This window comes from Aphis gossypii, chromosome X, assembly GCF_020184175.1.
Source record: "Aphis gossypii isolate Hap1 chromosome X, ASM2018417v2, whole genome shotgun sequence".
Taxonomy (NCBI): Eukaryota; Metazoa; Arthropoda; class Insecta; order Hemiptera; family Aphididae; genus Aphis; species Aphis gossypii.
This window is the reverse complement of record NC_065533.1, coordinates 36,068,671-36,093,881: the sequence shown is the minus strand read 5'-3', so window position 1 is coordinate 36,093,881 and position 25,211 is coordinate 36,068,671. Positions and strand designations below refer to the sequence as shown.

Below are 25,211 nucleotides of genomic sequence, written 5' to 3'. Positions count from 1 at the left end.
TTTATTATTTTTTAGAATTATTAATATCTGAAGACAACGAAAATGACAATTATTAAGTAGTAAAAACTGTAATAATTTTTTTTTCCATTTATGAGAATATAATTAATTTAATATTGACTCGAACTACATTTATAAAATATTTTAAACTAATTTCAAACTATCATAATATGATAAATAGAACCATATAATTATTTTTATAAAAAATAAAAGTGTACCTTGTACCTATTCGCATTTTAATTTGTATTGTACTATTTGTACAATGTTTTATGAACATCATTAAATGCAATTATTTTTAGTCTAGACAATTCTTACATTTCTCGATTTCTCTTCTCAACTTTTAACAAATAATAAAGAATGCATACGGTATTACGTATATATAGTGTAAACATTTTATAAGTACCTGTTGCCATATTGCATATAGGTCTTCTAGCAATTAATTATAGATTATAAATATTGTTATTATTTTGTTACTTAGGTTTTTTTGTTTCAATTAATAGGAATACATATAATATTATGTAATTTGTTGAAACGCATTATTAGAATATTGCCATTCTTACTATCACTAATCAGAATAGCAAAACATTGATATTGATATTTTTATTTATTTTTTATATTAATGACTATACCATGGTCAACCTTTTATAAATAAAATTCAATACTTTTCAGTGTTCTTCAAGAACATCTTCTACAGGTTACCTAATTCATAACTCACAAATGATTGTTATTTTTGCAGGGTAGACTGGTAGAGCACACATTAAATATTATTTAAAAATAAAACAAAACTATAACATATTTTGTAGAAAATTATTTCTTGAAGAATATTTACGATCAAGCAATAGAATTCATAAACTGCCTGTGATAAAATTATAATTGTAAAAATGTAAAAATATGTTCTAATTTTATTCTAAAGAATAAACGGTCTTTAACTAAATCTCCATGTTAAAAGTTAGCAACATACTACTCATATTATAATAATATATTGCATTTTATTATTTATTACTCAAATTGTCCAATTTATAATTTACTAAAATAGCGTTATTGATAATCGGCACTATCAATATATAATTATAACATATTTAAATATTTGATATTTATAATTTAATTGGATTTATCAACAAGGTACTTGATTGATTTTTTTATACGTTTTAGCTTTATTTACAAATATGCGTCATATACTGTATAATGTATAGTATATAATATATAAAAATGTATACAAAATAATTAATATTTAATACATTAAATATATATATATTAATAACTAAATAGTATATTATTATTAAAATTTAATATTTATATTATTAAGATATTTTTTATTTAGTATTTAGTAATCGAATATATTTATTTACATTTCAAAAAAAAAGTTTCAAAATAAAACATGATACAAAATTTGTATCATGTTTTATACTATTTAATAATACTTAGATACGAATTAGGTAGGTATATATCACTAATGATTTTACAAATTATATATTTTAATTTATCATATGTAGGTATGCTCTAAAATGTCTTCAAATATAAATGTTACCAGAAATATTTTTATATAATATAATAGTTTTTTAATTATTTTTTTATTAATTTACTTATAATATCTGTAAATTTAGAACTTAGTAAGTAACAAAAGTAAAGTAGTAGAAACTAATTGTAAATTATCTCAACATTCATACGTATAACACAATTGTGTAAAATAATAGAGGTACCTACTAGGTCGAAGGTCTTAGTATGTTTAGCTACAAATATTATTATGCCGATTTAATATTAAATAAATTTCAAAATAATAACTGAATGAGAGTAAGTGAAAATAAATTTTCATTTGCAATATTCCAATGAAAAAAAGAATAAAAAATATCTTATAATGGATAATAAAATAAATAATAACTTATTTGAAAGGGTTTTAATTTGGAAAAAATATAAACAATAAAAATCACTTAAAATGTGAAAACCCAAAATAAGCATTCATTGACGAACAACCTCAAACCTACTCATCAATAACACATTTTAATCTATAGGTAATGTATAGGTACATTAATAATCGCTTAATTAATGATAATAATGCATACCTACCCATCAAAAATAATTTTAAACATAGCAACAACGCGTCATCTTATTCTTACATTTTTATCGATTTGTACCTACCTTATATATAAATGCAACTATTATAATCAATTAATTATTAAATACAGAAAAAAGAGTGAAAAAAGCATTTATAGATAAAAAAAAAAGCAAAAAAAAATAAATCAAAAATAATACTTACCTATTACCTTAAAAATTAAATGAAACACATTTTTATGAAAGAATTATTTTTCTATCATTATAAAAAGAAAAAAGGATGGTGAAATGGTTACACTCTGCTGTACAGTAGGTATCGAGTAGACCTCGGACATTGAGTAGGTATGTCACTATAATGGTTGTGTTAAAGTTAAATCCAATGATAGTTATCACCGTATACAAAAAACGATTCTGAAAGGCTTTATCAGCCTAGGGGTTAGGATATATATTTTCCATTGGGTAGGTAGTTTATGTTTTAATCACCTGAATATTTATTTTATAAATTAAATCCAAACTTGTGGAAAATCTTGTTTTCAATTTTCAAGTCTTAGCTGCGTATACCAAGTTTTTTTATAAATTTTTTACTACAAAATAATTTGCAAATCATGATTTTGACGAATTTCTGTCGATATTTGAATTTCAAAGGCTAATAAAAAAAATTGTGCATATGTATTTTTATAATTTTTGAATCACTATAAGACTAACTTATGAGAAACTTTATATTTAATTTTCAAGTATTTTGACTTAGCCAAAAAAATTTTATCAATATTTATAAAAAAAAAAACCAAACAAAAACGATATTTCAATGCCTATAATAGTACCTATTTAAATTTTAAATAAGCAAAATATTTTGAAAATTAAGTTATTTAAATAAAATGTCAATTTTAATAACTAGTGAAATTTTTAAGTATCTACGATTTATACTTTTTGAATAATAACAAACATTTAAAATCGTTTGAGAATAAATTATTATCTTATATATATTTTTTAACCTTAGATATAAATAAAAAAATTTTATGAATTTTTAGCTACAAAATTACTTGCAAATTTTCATATATTTTGTAAAAACTTGAACTTTAAACGTTTATAACAAAAATCGTGACTAACGATTTTTGATTTTTTTTAATTACAATAAAAACGACTTATAAAAAACTTTCTATTCAATTTTTAAGTTTTTTATCGACATTTCATAAGAAAAAGATTATTTGAGTAGAAAAATCTAAAACTTTAGTTGTCTATAAATAGTTCAAAAAAATTCAAAATTTAACCATGTAAAGATAACGCTAATATAAAGATCTGGTGAAAATTTCAGGTTACTGACAAACTTGTTTTTCATAAAAAATCCCGTTTTTTTTTATGTTTTTCCCGATTTTTTTTTTTTTAAACTGCTGGAAACTTCTTACTCTTGATCCCTATATAATGCACAAAGGATATTCAATTTTCCATCGGAAACCACCCCTGAAGTTTTAAATTGAAGCATTATTTCGACATTTTATTGTGTACATAGACAAAAAAAACACACATCATTGTAAAATCAATACATTCCTCATTCCGTTCAGAATCTTAAAGCATTTGCCTTTAAATCTGAACCCTAGTAATAACCTATTATATTATTATTTATTATATTATTTCTAATAATTAATAAATGATAACTATTATAAAAACATTAGAAATTAAAATCAATTTATTGAATGTATATTGTATATATTGTATATTACATTTTTCTTGTTTTAAGTTGTAAGTAAATTAATAAAATATCTAAATATTTATAATAATATTTTAAAAAATCCAGTTTAGTAGGATAATTAAATATATGTTAATATATATAAAACAATGTAATATTAATTCAGTAAATTTTCATTATGCATAGTACAAAATTCACAGTTTATTTTTTTTTCAACTCAAAAATACAATTTTAAAAATAAAAATGTTTAATAATAATAAATAACAAATTGATAAAAAAAAAACGAAAACAATTGAAAGGTATATTTTTTAATTTGATTTTAAATAAAACTTATAATTTACTGATTAATTATTTATTGGTCATACATAATATAGGTACAATAGGTACATTAAATAAAAAATATGACCTACTTAATATCAAAACATATAGTATAACATTAAATATCTAAAATAATAATTAAAATGTGCTAAAACATAAAGGTACTTATTAAATATTATAAAAGGTAGAGTAGGTACTATTGTTAATTTAATTACGTAAAATAATATAAATATATAATAAGGCATGAATAATAATAATGAAGTAACAAGTATTCAACAAAAATATTATAGGTGTTTCACATTTTTATTTCTAAAAATCTCTGAAAAATTTGACATTATTTAGTCATAATTAAAATTTAACTGAATATTTAATTTTTAATATTGTGTTAATATAGTATTTACTACACGATTATTCCCCATCATAAAATAATTAATAAGACATAAAATTAAATTTTATTTTCAATCAAAATATAATTAACAATTATTGTTATTTTAAATATTCATCTAATTATTTCTTTTATGTTAATATAGATCGTTAATTATATAATACATAATAAATAATTCTAAAATTGTTAGTATCTGTAATGCTAATCATAAAGTTCATAACTTATGATATAATATAAACTATTTTAAATAGTACTACCAAAATAATATAGTATTTGTTGTATAAAACTGTTGATATAGTAATAAACTAATATATAAATATATTTATATATAATATATAACATTATAATTTATTATCAAAGATGTCTGCAGAAACATGTTAAGGCCAAAAATATTTTAAAATATTTATTTAAGACATTCATGTGTATAAATCATGAGTGTTTTGTAAAAAATATGTATACAGTACACCATAACAATTTTAAATCCGGAATTTTAAAATTAACTTTTTCAGTAAAAACGGAAAATAATTGTGTAAAATTTATGTTTACTAATGTAAAATTATAGCGATTTCATTTGGGTATCACTATTCATAATAGTTGATAATAACATTTTAACATTAAAACTAACGAAAAACATCAATTCTAACTACCTATAGTTAAAAAAAATACAACGAGGTACTTTTATACAAATTAACTCATTTAAATATTATAGTTTATAAATATAGTAAGTTATGATAATATTAATATCAATTATTAACTATAAGATCTATAAAATGTACAATATATCGACGATTTAAAATAATATAAAGATTATTGGTTCTTAACATCAATGCAGTTTTAATTTTTACCATTTATCAAACATTTAAAAATTTTACTCTTAAAAAATTGATTTGTTTATTGATTGATTTAGTTCAGCAAAATGTATAGTTATAACTTATAATAAGTTTACTTTTTATGCGCAAGGAACTGATTACAACAACAAGCAGTGATCAGTCGGTGTTCTCGGCAAGTATTTGAATGAAGAAAACTACAATCCGCAAATTGACATTCATTTGGTAAATCTGTATCTGTAAAATAATAAAAAATAAAATAATGTATCATTTTTATTCACAAAGGTCTACAATTTATTGTTTGTAAATATTAAAGAATATAATCTATTTAAATTTTCAATCTTCAGTAAGAAATTATTCACAATAAAATAGGTAGTTAAATCTTGCTAATATAATTAAACTGTACAGTTAATATTTTGCATTTAACTTTGTAGCACAAATATCTAATTTATAGATCAAAAGATTTTTTTAGATCAAACTCGGTTCAATTATGTTATTATTATATACTTGACCTCTGTGTAATAATTCTAATGAAAAAACCCAAATAACAATTTGGGAAAGCTTAAAACATTATGATGAAATTATAAGCATTTCACGAACAGTTTAAAAAAACCATAATATTATTTTTGACCTTATTAAAAGATATTAAAAATAATGAAAAATGTATAATAGTATAATGTTGTGTATCGAGTAGAAATATTAAAAACGAAAAAATGCTTAGTTAATTAATAGCAAATTTTGATTTTGGTAGTTAGTAAAGTCACCTTGTAGTCTATATAGTTTGACATTGGCACGTGTCATAAGTCCAATGACGTCATTTCATAACTGACCTGGACAATACTCCAAAATTGACTTTTATATAATATATATAATGACTATTCTTAGGTCAGCATGAACAAGATATTTTGAATAGTAAAATACCTTTTCTTTCTAAAAGCTTTTGCTGCGCATTATCTAAGCTTATTATTATTTGAAGTCCAACTTCTTCAATCACTAATTTTGGATTTTTAAATATCTATTTTGCACCTATTTTAAATTTAAATTTATCTTGTTATAACATAATTAATAATTATGCCACTAAAATATATTACAACATTATGAATTTATAACATTTATTTTACTAAGTGAAAGTTATATTTTTAGTTTGTAATCATATTGTTTTGTACCTTTGTTTTCCAGGTTTTGATATACCTATTTATTATTTATTAATTTATTTCATAATAAGGGAAATATATTTTAATGATATTAAAGATTTATTTGTAACAGGATAACATTTATTTTTAGATTACGTCTAATACATAAATATTCAGTTCCCTTAAATATTATACATAATACATATTATGCACAGTTTTAATTTTAAAATAATTTTTTAATTACCAATAAAATTTGATTCATTATGATAAAAAAAATTACAAATTGTTTTAGGAAAAACGTTTTTTAGAATTTAACTGTTTTACACGTATTACTTTCTCAAGTATGAGATAAATAATATATTTTTGTCATAGTCATTCCAATGTATATAATATATATTATATACATACTATATAATAATTTATAAGTAGCTCTTATATACCATAATAATATTATTATACCGTAGGAAAAAAATCTATAGGTAGTGCATAACAATGAGCTTAAGTCATCGATTATCTGAACTTACACTACTTACGGTTATGATTTAAGATAAATATTATAATATAAAGGTACTTTTCAGTATAAACGTATGATAAATACACATTGCTGTGTTCTACAAGTTATGTTACAATAAACACGCGCAATACATTATAATATATGCATGTAATTATATCAATTATTATTTAAATCGAATTCTATAATATAAGCCGCCTGTTGCCGGAACACGTTCATATAATCAATTGAACTTTCTATCGAATTCGACAACAGATAATAATAATAATAATAATCGTATAAAGCAGTTCATAGTCGTCGCAAAACATCAGTCTCGGCGTTCCATTTTTGGAAAAACTGCAATACATAGGGTGATTATCCTAAGTTAAAAGTTTTAGCGGTAATTAATCATTATAACACAAAGTATGTACGATAACATTTTTGAACATTTTTTTTTGTTTATAACTTTTTTGAATGACGATATTTTTACATTATATTCCAACCCAAAATAATTTTGGGTCGTTTTCGTCGAATTTTAAATAAGTTAAGTATTACAATTTAGATAAGCAATAGACCAATGTTTTGCTAGTAACCCCTTCACTCGATTGAACTACATCTTAAATAATTATTTAAGATGAAGTATAGTATTTATGAATGAGTCATAATTATTAATTAATTTAGATTTTTATACATCAAAATTCTTAACAATTTGATTTGAAAATACAATTTTAAATAGGAAAATAAAAATTTATGTCATCATTAAAATGTGTAAATCGTTCTGAAAAAAAATTCAAAACGTCATTACTTTTCAAAATGATTAGTGCTTACTTATTAAAAGAATCACCCGATATATATATATATATGTAATATGTATATATAGGTACGTTGTGTCGTAGTATATTTGGATACGATTCGTGTAACTGATGTAGTTTTTCGTGGCAGTTTGCGTAGTTATATCTTATATATCCGCGAGTTATTGTCTGTTTTGAGTGTGTAAGTACTCGAATGACAAACATCACGTACAAGTGTTATATATATCAACACACGCGTATATACTTAGGCATATATTATTATTGTACTTATATAGTAAATAGCTGTGAGACAACTCCGGTTACGTTGTTGGGAGTATGAGAGATATAGATGCATACGTCGTAGGCACATGCATTATACTATATAATATATAATAATGTATTATATGCCTATAACCAGACAATACGCATAATATAATAACGACCTACCGGACTGGTAACTGCGTTGTACGTGTTAATGCACGCTACGTTACACGCTTAACGTTATTTTCCGAATTCCGTTGAGCTGTCCATGGGGGGAGGATATTATATTATTATTATTATTATTATTAGTAGTATAGTAGTAATAGTAGTAGTAGTAGTAGTATAATATAATATTACTCAAGTATTACGAGATGCGTAATATCTTATATACACTTTACATAATATGCGGAACTCTGCCTGAACTTGATTTTATTTCCAATCCACAATATTTGCTAATGTGCTATATGAATATATGATACATTGATATACATAATTATTTCGTTGAAATATATATATTATTTTTTTGACTTCTTAGTACAGAGGGAAAAATTCGTTTGGAAAAATGTATTTTTGCTATGTTTAAGAATCTGTAGGTAATAGGTAGGTATAATATATTATATAATATAATAACTATAAAATATAACTTTTAATTTCCCATTCAATTACTACACATTATACATGCATAAATTATTAAGTCTTAAATTTATTCGTTACTTATATCCTGTAAATACGCCAATTCTCGGTGGTATACTGGTGAAATTGTGGCAAAGGTATTTGGGGAAAACACATTGGCATTTACACGACAATATATCACAACAGCAACAGATTTCAAATTTGTAATACGAGTATCATTTAAAATACCGTAGAAGACACCTCACTCGTAGGACTGTACCTATTAACACTTTTAGATCTCTCAAGATATTTTTATAGTTGAATCTATGTATTACTATTTAAGAGGATGTTATACCACATGTCCATATAATAATATGTTGTCTCTGTCTTACAAACGTAAAACACAGCAAAATTGCGTTTAGCGAAATCAATTTTATGCTGTTTGCTTTAATATTAGAGTAAATTTACCTATTATCAAATTTAAAGGTAAGCATATTATCTAGGGTATGGGAGTTATAGTTACGTAAAATATTGATCTTTAAAATGCCTGTAACTCCCTAAAAAAATTTAAATATCAATAAAATCCTATGAAATGCCCTATAAATAATATTATTACCTTTAAGTTTTATAATAGGTAAATTAACTCTGGAATTAAAGCTAACAACTTAACATTTATTCCGTTGAACGTAAATGTGCAGTTTTAAATTCGTAAGGGTAAGAGTGTAAGACTAAGATAGATACGATCATGTGTGTATAACGTCCTCTTTATAATATATTATGATCGAATGGTTGTAGCTCCTACTTCTTACTATATAGAGCCTATACCTAATATATAACCTTTATTAAAGGCTATATCTTATGTACGCAATCCATTCAAAACAATTTCACTGAAATTCACCTTTGGTGTATAATTGGTAATTATTATAATTATTAATAATTATTATTGGTACCTATGTATAGAAAACTGTATACTCAAAATAATAGGTAATAAAACTCTCTTCTCACATTGGATGCATAAATTATGATAGTAAATTTGATTAATCGCATAATGTACACCACATGTTTATATAATATTAAATATGATGTAGATCGTAGGTAACTCAAACAAGATAAGTGCGTAACATAATTTGTTCACAGGAAAAACTGTTTATCGCCGCCGAATGCTGACGACGATATTATTATTTTTATCGTTGCCAATCATGAGAACCGTTAAAATATACGTATGCAGTGGCAGCTACTTAGCAGTAGGTATATATTATTATTATTGCAAGGTATGCGTAATATACCACATACGACATACGTCTTACAGTTTAATAAGTATACCTATGTATTTGAAATACAATTGAATCTTGGGTTCATAGCTATGTTGCCTTTCGTTGTAAGTTCTGATTTGTCGTTTTAGTCTTTTGGTAATCATTAACCACGATCTACTGAAAAATTTCCAGAGTTGAAATGAGTTTAACTATTAGGAGACGATACGACAAACGACATACTAGTACTTGACAAGGCTCCGAGAATCAATGCCCGATAGCAATATTTTATTTTACCCAACTGTAATTGTTATTAAATATTTTGTGCACCGAAAAATACATAAAAATTAAAAAAAAAATATTGCGAATGTGTATATTTTCAGGGAAAACTGGAATTATTGTACGCCCATAGTCATATTACGAGTTTATGGTATGGAAAAACTGCAACGTTTCATGTCGTAGATCAATAATATAATAAATTAATAAATAATTTTATTTCTCGTAAAACCAACTTACTACTACCTACTACCTACCTACTCTTCTGTCTTAAACAAATTTTATTATGTTCATCGTTTTTCATTGTGACACTATATCCAATATCCAGTAAATTTTTAAATACAAAATACTGGGTCTACGATTATATCTTATTATAATAATTAATAACTTGCCATATGATAAATAAATAAATAATTAATAACTATCTTTTTTTTGAACCGACGATGCCGCGGAATTGCTTTCGTATTACTTCCGCGAAATTAATAACTATTTTTGTAACCAATATAGGTACCTATAACCTTATACAATTAAAAAAAAAAACGTTTTTCGTGAACTAACAAAACCCTATTGTGTGACACTATCTTTAAAATATAAAATTAAAATTTTGGCTTTGAGGTACACACACCTTCCGGTACAACTATACAATATTACCAATCAAATTTTTTATACGAGTGCAATAAACCTGACTGTGAATCGCATAGTTTGATATTGATTATTGTATGTACCTATTTTTATACTTGTATTTATATCCAAAACATATACCTAGGCATGAGCAAACTTTGATCGTTGGAATGTGTGTAGCTGATAAAACTAGTTCCCCCAAAAATATAAAAACCATTAAATTAAGTTAGACAATGCTTCTTGTATTAGAAAATTATAAATTTTTACCATTTTTTTTGAACAAAAAATAAAAATGTATTTTTGTAGACATATTTATTGCAGGAAGAATATAATTTGATAAAAATTCTTTTTTTTTACAATCAAGCCGTAAACGTCGATCGTACAATTCGTACTAAAATGTTGTATTATAGTTTATTTTTTCTAAAGAGTTATTTGGGACTTTGTTCACGTATTATGCTTCTTGAAAAACTCGTCTGCTATTAATAAATAATTTTCAGTCGTCGATCTTCAATTAATAACTAAGATTAATGGAAACTAATAGAATAAATAATTGTTACTGTGTAAAATACCAAATGTTTTTTTAGGGCTTTTGCGTTGTCCCGCGAAACTGCAGATTTTGAATTCGTCGCGGAAAAACGCAAAAACGACTGTCGTACATAATAATATTATTACGCGAGGTATACGCGAGCTCGCCTACGGCGTGCGGCGGCGGAGGGGATTTTCGTGGAACCTCCGGGCGGGCGCCCGCGCGCGAAAGTGCTAGCAAAACCGGACGACGACCGCGGCGAAAATTTCGGCCGTCCGGCGGCGGCGAGCAATAAAAATTTAACATAATAATATTATACAATACGCGTACATTGGCGACGTTGTTATTAATTAACGTGCGCGCGATCGGGCGGTGTCACACAAGCAACAAGTTCGAACGGCCAAACGGGTTTTTCGTGGTAAAAACCGCAGTCCGTCTCCTCCACGAGGACGTCGCCGTCGATCCGGGACACACGTGCTTCGTCGCGATCGGCCCTCCGCCCTCCGCCGCGCCCGGCGACCAGACGATAGTGCACCGGGGCGGGAAATCCGAACGAACCCTACGCGACGGCATTTCGTCTTGACGCGTGTCGGGACGACGGCGGGCACGCCGGCACCGTCAAGGGGCGGTGGCCGTGACGGCTCGCCGTAACCTTGACCCTACTTGCACCCGAGACGCCGCCGCCGCCGTCGAAGGGGGACGGAAGACGAGACGCGTAATATATGTATTATTATTATTGTTATTAATGCACCGACTGGGTAGGTGCTATTATGATATTATAATAGTTTAATTGTGTTATGAACGGAATAGGTGTCGTCGCCCTTGTCGTCGCCGTTGTTGTTGTTGTTGTTGTTGTTGTTGTTGTTGTTTTGGTCGTCTGAACGTTGCGCGCAGTAGACCGTGACTTGGGACCGTCTGCTGTCCTATTACGATATTATTATATTATAGTGTTTTTTTACGTACGACGATATCGTATCATATTTTTTACGAGGCGCCCGTTATTTAACCCACGCGTGCACAAATATTGTTTCGTGGCCTTTGACTATATTATGGCTTATCGTCTGGCGAACGAATTTTTTTTTTTTTTTTTTAGACGATTCGATGTGCAAAATTTTTTTTTTTTTATATACTTGCAATATATTATATTTACATTATTTTTTTTCTTTTGCGAAGCTGTTTTGCATCGAGTAACGGTACATAATAATATAAACGTTTTATGTCGTTGCCATCCATCGTTTCAGCGAAATGCAATAAATTACGTATAATTTATAATATCTCATTACACACGCGCGTGTATCTTTGGTATAAGAAAATTTCCAATCATCATAATTCAGTGGTATTTATAACATTAGTTCGCAATAGTCCCGTGCGATCGAACCGTCCTAGGTCTACGTGATATAATTATAATATGCGTAACACCATGGTGGGTCGGGGCTCCGGGGAGACTAGAGACCACCCCCAGGCCCATATTTAAAAATAAAATAAAATTACCAAAAAACGACATATTATATACCTGACTGTTATAGACACGTACAAGTGTGTAAATAGTAATGAGTACCTTTTATCTATACTATAAACGTCTATATACAATAATAATATAAAATACGATATGGTAATATTATTATGGCTTATGAATATTACAACTTAGCCATCCCCAACAAAGTCTCTGAAATCGTCACAGGTTGTGTATCAAAGCGACTTAAAATGTTTAAATGTTTTAGTGAAACGAAGATTTCCTTCGTCGAATTTGAAATTATTATTAAAATTGCAGATAACTACAGTGGAGTACTTACAGGAAAAAGCAGCCGGCCTGCAGGTTTAAACACACAATTTTGTATTTTTATATAGATGCTCAGAGTCGTGTTTCCACAGAGGCACTGCAAACACTGTGCCTAGGGCCAAGGAACAAACGGGACGATGACATTTTTGTTTATAATTTAGTAAATTGAAAATAATATTTCATTAATACAAAAATGTAAATTTATCTATTATATGTATGTATAAATGATTAAATTAAATAAAAATAGTAGGTGTTGAATAGTAATAATATACTTTGACGTTCAGTGCTCAGGAACAAGGGGTTTTTATTTTGTAAGCTGCAGTTCAATGAAGACTAATATTTTGGATTATAATTTCTTATTGCATAAATTTGATTAAATAGTATACGTAAATAAAATTATTAGTATCATAATTTTCAATTTAGATAATATTAATAAAATAAATTACTTTCTACCGAAAATTTTTCACTTTTTATACATTGGTCAAGAAATTTGGACTTTACGTATTACCTAAGCTTCATAGAACATTAATTAGAACATATAGGTATTAAAACACTTTATTTTCTTAATTACTATAATATTATATTATAAATAATTTAAAAAAATTGAATGTCTATTGAATGATAATTAGGGAATGTATATTTTTGGAAAAATATTAATTTAATTTCAAATAATTGGTTACCTATTGATGAGTTCAATTCATAATTTGGTAATAAAACGTCCATATTTCAAAATTAATTTTTAATTTTTCATATCATTATTATTTATTACACATATTATGTAAAACTAATATAGCAGATGAATATACAAGAACATACGAGTGTGAGTACGAAAAAAAACTATTTCTTAGTAAACAATCTGGATCAAATAAAAAAAAAACTAACTTAATAACTTTTATAACACCGATCTTAAATTTAATATACGTATTATTAATGCTGCAAAAATGAAAATAATTTTATTAAAGAATTGTGAGTTTAATATTTATTTCTCAGGTATATATACAAACAAATAATTTATGACATAATAATTTCTCTATATTGTGTAATTGTGTACAAAATACTTAGTGACCCCAAATAACTTAACCCTGGCCTATTCTGTATTCATACCTATTACAATAGTTGATAATAAATTATTTAACACAACGATGTGATATTTTCAATAATTGTGATAGAAAATAGAAACAATGATAATACACCTAATATATGACACGGTTATTGTATATATTTTTGTTTTTAATAGATTGAATTTGAATTATTCAAGTTTAAGTCCTCATCTGTACATAGAGTTTATATTTTAAGACTATATATTTAAAATTATCTTAAACCAACTTCCGCCATTACAAATATTTCTAATATGCCATTGGTTTAATGTCACAATATTCATAAAAATATAATTTATAATATTATAAAACACACCTACCTAGTATACGCAACTATAATACTAGTTATATATTAGAGAATTCCACTATCAAGTTTTTATTAATAATATTTTTTTAACACATTTTTAAATATGGTTTATTAATTATTTTTTCGTATTGGTTTATTCAAACTAAATATAACAACATTTATTTTTCTCCTTATTACCTATATATAATAAGTTTAAAAGATTTAATATGGTCATGAGTGATCAAACAAAATGATAAAATATTAAATATTAACATTACATTGAAAATTTAATTAAAATTTAATGAAAACGCATGGGTTATTATAATAATTTTAAATAGATCCTTCATAATATTAATAATTTATAAATTTTGTGAAAAATAAAATGAAAAATTTGATGAAACAAACGAATTGAAACATAAATAATTTATATATAACGACACACAATGCGAATATTATCTGATTTTATTTAGCTTACGTTTTCGTGAGAGTTTTATGATTCTATCATGAATCGTATATCGAATTTTCTATATAAAAAAAATAATAATATAACATATAAGTAAGTACCTACATACATATTATAATTGGCACGCGTGCAGAAACAGAATAAGTGATAACATTTAGTAACATATAATATTTTATCGTCATATATTGTGTTACAAGCGCAGAATATCTGTTTTTTAATCGCGTGTATTCAAAGAAATCGGTTGTCCAAAATCGAGGTTCATTTTTTAAGTATTATGTATTTATTTTAAACAAGCATTTTTCATACAGAATATCGATATTGTAATGCCATGTGTATGAATAAAGCATAATGTGCATAATGCAAGTTTTACACTACACGCGTCATATGCGAAAATGCATGGTATTTCATGCGTATAGTATAGACACACCATAAAATAATATTAATATAAAAAATATTATTATAAAATAATATACTTACCTACCTACATTTTATATTATATATAAATTGTTTACTGAGATTGTCGAATAGGATTAGAAATGTGATACACAAAAAATGTAATATATATGTACATATACACACGACTATATTATTTAACGTCAATGTTATTGACACATATTATATGCGTATGATTTTCGAAAATCTGCGTCGTTTCACTAATAGCAATCGGCATCGTCGTGATTAGTTTGTATCCAACTTTATATCATACAAATAATAACAAAATGTGTTCTATTTATTCGTATATATGTTACAGATGTGATGGCGTACAAGACAATCAATTTGGATCGATGTATCACGCACAATAATTATTTATGGTCTATTATAAATGTTTAATATAATTTCAGTAATTTCATTCCGTAGCCCGTAGGTTAGAAATTTTAAAAAGTTCAGTTAAATAGTTTAAATGCATTTTTAACTATCTAATTAAATACTATTTTTCTCGTGCTCCTATTTCAAAACCGTAATAGATTTTAATTAATCGTATTTTTAAAAGACTAGAACAATTTATAATTTTTTATTGTTTCTATAACCTCGATTTTCAAGAAACACGAATAGTGAAGTAAGAAATAGTAGTCATTAAAAATAATAATAATTTGTTTGGTATTCGTTGTTGTTACAGTATTAGGTATACTTGTTATATTAATGTAATTTTTCAAGTTATAGTTTATTTTTACGCAGGCACAATTTAGAACAAATTAAAAAATAATAATAATAATATAGATACCTACAATATTATTTGTGATATTATTTTATCTTTTATATGTCATATTTTTATATATTTTCATATTGTATACGATCGTAATAACAATAAGTACGTAGGTGTTAATTATTATAAATTATGAACACGCGTTAAATTTAACCAATTAAATAATTGTAAAAATACATATTGTAAGTACCTATAGTAAAGAGTATTAAAAAAAGTAGGATACAATTTTATTTTAAAGGGGCATTTATCATATCTTATAATATTTTTCTGATTATACCATAATTTATTTGTTGTTGTTAATTTTTTTTTTTAAAGCTTTATTAATTATTTTCAGACTCTATTCAAAAAAATATTGTAAAAAATAATAATGACATGAAAGTTCGTGATAAGTTATGTACTTATATAGATAGATATTAAAAATATGATTTAAAACAGTTGAAAAAAAAATTATGTTACAAATATAATATTGTAAAATATGTACAGTAACGTGCAACAGGAATTATGAAAGAAAATGTATATATTAACAGATTGTATATTTATACCAGAGGTTAGACCATTTAGAAGATCAAAAACAAATACCGATAAAATATGAAAGTACTTATAGAGACAGAGAAAAATATGTCATCTCTTTCAAGTACTAATTTAAATTTATAGTTTTAAATAAATAAATAACTTGTTTTTTGTTGCAACATAGTAATTGAAACAATTATAATTTATAATAATATATAAATGTCTTTTTAACCTATATATTCGCGTTTATTGATCGTCAAAATTTAAAATTTAATATTATATATAAGTCAATGTTTTATTAGTCATAAATTAAAAAGACGTATATTTTTATTATACAATATAAATTAACCAAAACTGAAAATTGTTTATACTTTTATATTACGGTACAGAGATGTCTAAAAATTTGAAACAGGAAGTACTAGATCTTTTTCAGAAAAAGTATAAAGAAAATTTTAGTACTTATAATTTATTATATAAATAAATAAATAAAGTCTCTCAGTGACCGTAGACTCTCTTAGGATACATGTAGGGCCGGTGCAAGCAAATGTTTATACGCAGGCAAAAATCAAAATTGTCGCCTCTTGTTTTCTTATTTTTTCTTATATGCCGCCTCTATGTATAAATATAAATTTTGCCGCCGTAGGCTTGTGCCTACGTCGCCTACGATTATAACCGGCCCTGGATACATGCTCTCGATATACCTAGTACCTATAGAACGTTCAGAAAGAATGCTATTTTATACATAACACTATCATAGATAATATTTCACACAGAAAAAATAATTTAGAGATTTGAACAATCTACTTCAGCTATTTATTAATGACAAGTGTACCTACTAGTTGTTGATAGAACATGTTATACAATGACGATTAGTGATTGAATGTGGTTGCATACTTGCATTTGTCTGTTGTATTTGCTTTTGCTTAGATATTATATTTATTTCTAAGTTATAAGATAATATAGTATTTATGATTATTATAATCATATAACTATTTTGTTGTCCTATTTCATGATAAATACTATTGTAATAGTACGTATAATTCACGGAGCTTTTTATTAAAAACCCGAACAAGTCACTTTGCTCATTGCTGTATAGTATGTTTTGAGTGAATTATATAGAAGTCATTTAGAAGTAACTATAAAGAGTAAATTCAATTTGAATTCAATGCGGTAATAATCATATACTATACGAAAAACAATTCTCAGCGGAGACGGTATGACAACTGTCATCGGTGCCTATTTCTAAGAATGTTTTATAATTTACAAAAGTATATCAATAAATCAATTTATTCATATTAATATACTATTAGAATATTACTAATTTATTTTTCTGTTGGTAAATGGTGATACAGTAGAACGGAATAAAAAAATTCGAAGTATTTATAGGTGATAAAATAAAAATACCTTAAACTATATTCAATATATTTTAAAAACTAATTTTTTATAGAAAAATATGTAATACACCTAATGGTTAGAAGTTTTAAGCCCTAAGTTTATTGTATTTTTTTAATTATGACAAAATAAATAAAATCGTTATAGAAGAAAGATCGCTATTTTACATTTAAATACCTGATTTAGTCAACGTTTAAATTTCAAATGCTTATCATAAATAAAAATTGTACTTGTGTAAATCCGATATTTGTAAATCGCCACAAGGAAAATAAATTGGGAACATTTTAAAATTATTAACGGTATTTAAATTAAAAATATTATGCGCTTTTTACTATTAAATAATTTGAAAAATTTTCATGTCAACGAATTTTGTTAAAGTTTGAACTTTTAAGTAAACAAAATAAAAATTGTGGCCATATAGGTATTACCTACTGTTATTTTTAATTTTTGCAATAACAACCTATGAATATTAATACATTTAAAACTTATTGTAAAAATACAATATCGATTTTGTAATAAGCTAACGTTTCGTAAATGTTTCTTTTATATTTCATAATTTTTAATTATATCATAAAACTACCCCAAGTAACTACTCATTAAACGGTTAATATACACAGTACAATCATGAAGATATAAAATATAAATAAATTTAAATAACACATACATAATATTATATCAAGGGGATTCGATTCAGACCGTTTCTAAGGAATTCGCATAGGCAATATCCTTTATGTGCGTAAATGTACTGCGTGTATGTATATTGTATAATCATTATTCATTAGTGATATAAAATAAGTTATACATGAATACTATTAATTATTTTATTTTTTTTTTTATCTTTTTATTAAAGTAGGTATCAAATTGTTATCAATATTTTTAAATAGTAACCTAATTATCTGGTAACATTACTCGAGACATAATTGAATTCTTTGTCAATTTTCTTACATTTATATAATAACTGTTTATTTATTTCTATGTTATTAACCTTTTAAAATTCTTAATATTATTTATTATAAAATTTAAAAGTCTAATTTTGAAATGTTTACCTACAAGTTTAATTTAAAAAAAATTAAAAACTCGTTCTCAAGTAAGAGTATAAGATTCATGACAAATTCAAATATGTTAACAGTTTTTCGGAAGTATTATCCGATTGCTAGGATAGCCGGTACAATTATTAGCATGAGTTGGGTGTATTTGAATTGAATACATTTGATACAATATATAGTTATAACACTATAGCAGCATTACAAAGAATAACTGCGTCGGCTTTTATAATACATCCTAAGAAGGTATGCAATATATATAATAGTATAATATGTGCGCGAGTACCTACATATTATCTTTACCTTGTAAGTCGTATATCATATTTACAATTTACTTACCGTGCGGATCCAAGCAACAACAGGCGTCGTGCAATAATTTGTCGGAGCAGTAACTGTATACACTAGAATCGCAAAACGGACAGCCGTTGGGCCGTCGTTTCATGTTTAATCTACCGTTTTCCGGCGGTGCATCATTCGGATCATCGTTATTTTCTCCTGCATCCGATACTTCGGGGGCTACGTCGGCTTCAACCGATTGGACTTCTTCTTTGTTTGACAGTTTTTTATCTGAAAAAAAAATACGGTTTTAATTTAATTTGGTGAAGACAAAAAAATCTTATAATTCCTTTATTTATTGATTTATAATAACATTGATTAAATATCAATTATGTCTAAATATACTTTATTTTATAAACGATAAAATTTACATAAAACACTTTCCATCGATCAACATTCAACACTACTTTAAGGTATATTTAAAATATAAGAATTTTAATAAAAGTAATTGTCATGTTATATTAGAAGTATAATGTATAATAATTATGTACAAGATGTTTTAAAATCAAACAAATTGTCCGGACGAATTCCTAAATATTATTTATTTTTATTTTCTCACTTTGAAGAGTTATATAACAATAATATAATATAAATATTAATTCAAATAATCCTACACGCTCAATTATTGAGTTCATATTTAAAAAATGATCTAAGTTTAACCACTTTTAAAATATAAATTGATTTATTAGAATAATGATTTGGATAACATATACAAATTGACGAAGTTTGGTTTGTTTATTACATAAAAAAAAAATATTAAATAAATTTTAGACATAATTTGTAATTTAATAGAATTTATAATGTGCATGATATATTTTTTGAAAATACAAAACTTGCCGTGTTATTTATTCGTACATTCAAAAACATTTTAGTACCTATATCTAGTTATTTAAAGAAAACAATGTAAACATAAAGGATTTGTTTAAAACATAATAGGTCATATATTATTTTAAAATTAAATAATTATTATTTAATTACGTAGGTTATCAAGTGGTCTAGACGTCTAATATAGCATTGTCTATAGTGTTAGCTTTAATAATATATATATGTATATTGTATGCCTATTCAATAATTATCATTGATTTTACAAATTGTTTGTAACATAATCTAAGTTTCAATTTTAAATATACAGTCTGTATAAAACATAATATCATATTTGGTATTGCTATAGCGATATAACTTGGATTCATCTAAGTATTCAAATAATTTATAATTTATAATAATTTATAATTTATTTGAAATTGTGTCGATTACCTGAAATACAATAATTTGTTTGCAATGCTTACATAAATGTAAGCTAAGTTGCATATATAACTCCTTGTAATATTTTATCATTATTCGTTTTTATATTATAAATTGATTTATTGGATGATCAATTTCAATAATTATACCGTTTACCATCCTGTATCAAATAATTTTCCAACCAAATAGCTTAAACCGTTTTTAATTCAGTATAGTTCATATACATTCATAACCATTATATCATATTTTTTCATTTTGTTTATGATTTAGGTCACATTATTGAGCAATACATAGATACATCTAAGTTTAAAAAAATAAATTAGAGTATACCAATATACATATATATATATATATATATATTGTATTCATGGTACGTTTAACTAAGATCGATTTTATGTAATTATTCAGTGATTTATTTACTCAGCGTCACGGCCTGATTTATTCTATTAAAAAACTGACACAATGAGCACTCACAGCTGACTAGTTGTAGCTTTCTTTTTATATTACCATATAAACGTTTATTAAATATAAAAATGTTTAAAGATGATTAATGATCATAATATACACTTATATATACATGTTTATAATAATTATTTTTTTTTTTTTACCAAACTTATATTATAACCTTTTTAAATACATAATTTCAAATAATCCAGGATTAATAGTTTATTTCTAGTTCTAAAATATCTAATAAGTTTACCAACTCGCTATAAGATATAATATATTTTTAGTTAGTGTATAGTTTAGTTTTTAATAGTATATTGAGGTCAAATGGGTTTTTTAATTTTGATTTAAAAAAACGGGTATGGAAGTTTGCCAAAATGTTGATAGTTTAATTTATTCAAAAAATGACCCTAAGAAGTAAATATACATTAATCGCTTAAAAAACTATGTATACAACTTTCACCATAGTAACAAATTAAGTATGTCTTGTGTTTTGTACCTATGTTAGTTTTAGATATAAAATTATCATAGACAATTTACATTTTAAATGTTTAATCGTTTGGTATTTTGTTTCTTGTAAATTATAATATGATTAACTTTTATTTTACATTAAGGTAAACACAATCTGTATTTTTTATCACAATAAATATATAATATGACGATAGGAAACATTATACATGCATTATTTAAGTAAGAGGTCACCCATTTGTGACACTTGATTATTAATATGATATTAATTTTTATGAACTTGATAATAGCAAATCTTTTTTAAAATTATAAATAAGGTATGCATTAATCGGCACAAAAATTTAAAAAATAAAATACTAAGCACTGTAAGATTTTTTTCGTATTACTAATTTTATGCTTTAACTGTTTAATTATTAAACATAAGTATATATTTACATATATATATATATATATATTTAATGTTAGAATTATGTTTAAGAATAAATACAATTTATCAACAATAAATATTGTTGAAATGTTAAACAAATTTTATAATAATAATCACATATTTTTTTTTAAATTATATTCTATACTATTCTTATTATTTAATGTTTATTAAATAATATATTAATATTCATGATGATTCGTTTTTTTTTTAATATTATTAAATAATAGTTCAAATAACTATGATAGTTTTATAATACTTAATCTAATCTTTATAGGTAAGTAATCTGAGTATATTTTAACAATTTTTTCTGCAGCATTAAAATGTGTTGTGTGTATAAATATATTACAGTAGGTACATAACACATCAAAAATTAGTTTTTTGTTTTTAAATAACCATTTAGTTAAGTTTTTATTTATAAGCAAACATAGCAGAAAACTTGATATTTCACAGAAAAGTGAATAGGTATTAGGTAGTATGTTTTATTATAATTTCAATCACGTGTGATGAAATCTTATATTATGTTAAGTACCTATGAATTTTAATTATATTTGTACATTATACCTATTATTATTTAACCAGATTTAATAATACGATTATAAAAAACCATTTATTCATCGATCTAATTACATTATTTGAATATAAATAGATGTGACAATAAGACAATACGCATGTGTAATTATAATAATAGTAAAATTATTAATTTGATACCTGTGACTACACGGGTACCTAGTCGGTATAGAATATATATTGAATTGAAATTAATTTATTGATACTATGTAGTAAAATAACTATTCAATGTTATATCGGTTATAGTTTATACTATAGGTATACATTGATGTGTAGATACCTATTACGACTTTTTCTTACTTTGATGAAGACCCGGTGACCTCGTCGATGTAAAATCGATACAAATGTACACGATATTGACCACCAATAACAATTTTACCAATTTTCGATTGTTTGCCATCGCGAGTGGCGCAGGTAACCTAACCTGCAGCAATAAACGAGTTCACAAATTTAGTTTAACAACAGTTATTCGTACGAAAATAGATCGACATTTGATCGAATACGATTCGTTTTTAGACTGAACGCGTATAACGGAACAAACAATTTTTAAAAATAAAAAGAAAAACTTCACAAATTCACCGAGTCAAATTGATAGTTAGTTAGCCGGCATACATGCACTTTTTGTGTTATTATAATTTACTATAGAAATGATGAAGACCGTCACTGCGCGTTTAATAATATTGTTATAGATATAATACCTCGTACACGGTCAGTTTAATCGACTCTGTTAAATCAACACACTGCCGAGGCTGCTGGAAGTCACCGGTTTTCTTTCGGAGATCCTGCTTTTTCCCACTAACATAGTATTATGCGGCCGATTTAATTAAGACGAAACACTTTCATTCCGTCTAGGTATATCGGTGGCAATGTTTCCGGAACTGATAGACTAGTGGGGTTTATATGCAGTGTTCCGGTTCAGCTGAGTTTAGCACACCATGTAACAGGTAGAAAAAAAATTCAGTAATATAAAATGACGGAAATTCGTAGAAAAACAAACGTAACAATATACCGCCGTTATTATTATGCCATAGACCACATCTATTTTATTAACTCTATAACAACCAATATTTACCGAATTATCATTATCACAATAATTCAAATGAGTATAATATAACGATGATGATGACAATAATGTGATCGTTTTTACTGCGGAGTAAAAAACATTGGTTTTAACTCGAATATATCTAAAAATATATTGTATATAAGTAAATAATACGCGTATAATATATAGATATCGATATTATGTATATTTATAATATAATTTTGGTGACAAAATAATTGTTTGAAGTAACTATTATTGAGTGTTTTGAGTGATTATAGCTATAACTTATTTTAATCGGTCGTGTAATATTCCCCTACTCTTATTTACTATGTATAAACGTTACCGCAGATCAGATCAATTTCTCTTCAATTTGAAATGGTTGAATAAGATTTACCTATAAATTTCGTCTACTTTTTTTTAACTAACTTTAATTTTTTCAAAATTATTTATCCTTCTAAAAACTACGACTGCATTGTAGTTTTCTTTAACAATAGTCCTGACAACCATGATAGAAATATAATTTCCATCATGTTACAACGTAATGAAAACCATTTTATTTTCTCGTTAATTATCAGTTTTAAAATATTTTAAAATTAGTAAATATGTATTAGTGTTGTATACAAGCAATCGTTCAATATTATAAGGTAGGTACGTATGAATTATTCTAATTAAAAATAAAATTATTCTTATTTTTTCAATTTCATTACATCTATAATATTTCAAATGTGTCAGGTAATAATGAGCACATATATTCTTATCTATTACCTATATAGGACTAATACAGTCAAATCTCTAATTGTTTCAGATCATAACCTGCTTTAAAAATTAGTCCACATTTGACAGTACATGCGCGGTTACACCTGTAGTTGTTACTGCAGCAGTACCTACCTAGTTGTTGGGCATCTCTGTAAGTGGCGTTGGTATTCATCGGGACTCTCTGAGTATACCACAATATTACTTCTTGATCTGATATCCTATAATAAATACAATACATGAAGGTATTAAAAATATTGGGCTTAAAAATACAGAATAATAATTAGAAAGAAATCAAACATAGTGAATTTGGAAAAGACCAGGTGCCATCCGCGTCTGCTTATGTTAATATATAGGTAATAAGAGAAATGTACCATAGACCTGTAATCAACGACGGCGATAGAATGGTACCTATTTATTAGAAACTAACAAATAATAAAAATATACCTTGAAATATTTTTATCTTTTATTTATTACCTCTCTACTTTACAATATCCATAATTCACAGTAGCTCACTAGCTCATACGTGGCCTGTTAAAATATCATTTAGATAAATCAACACAAATTTAATAACTAACTAATAGAATAATAATACGAAAAATCTAAACAGCTTAATTATTATAACATGTATAATAACTGATGTTTTAACACGTTCAACTCAACGGTCGACATAATTTAATATTGCGCTCTTGTCATCGGTGTCGACTACCAGTCAAGAGTCAACAAACTTCTTCACTTTGACAATTTATAATTTTGACTGGCGAATGAGATAACGTTTTGAAATATATTGTAGTCGCTGCGAGAATTGTTTTTAATTTTGTTTATTTTTAGTACCTATTTCTATTTATTTATTATAATTATACCTATCTAATAATATTAAATATTTATCCATTATTATATAATTTTCGGTTATCAGTTGATCACTAAATTAGGTATA

General features: G+C 25.3%; 1 protein-coding gene across 2 annotated transcripts; it reads right to left on the bottom strand.

Moving 5' to 3' along the window:
• Positions 1-4,176: 4,176 nt before the first annotated feature.
• Positions 4,177-23,297, bottom strand: LOC114128318 (uncharacterized). Of its 2 annotated transcripts, XM_027992802.2 has the most exons (4): positions 23,178-23,297; positions 22,780-22,903; positions 19,335-19,562; positions 4,177-5,497 (listed from the first exon to the last, which is right to left on the bottom strand). In XM_027992802.2, exons 2-4 carry the CDS (start codon positions 22,877-22,879, stop codon positions 5,376-5,378), a joined length of 450 nt encoding a protein of 149 aa, XP_027848603.2. In that variant the 5' UTR covers positions 22,880-22,903; positions 23,178-23,297; the 3' UTR covers positions 4,177-5,375. The 2 variants fall into 2 exon arrangements, with proteins under 2 accessions (XP_027848603.2, XP_050064054.1); XM_050208097.1 differs by having other exon boundaries at positions 4,178-5,497; positions 22,780-23,278.
• Positions 23,298-25,211: the final 1,914 nt, after the last annotated feature.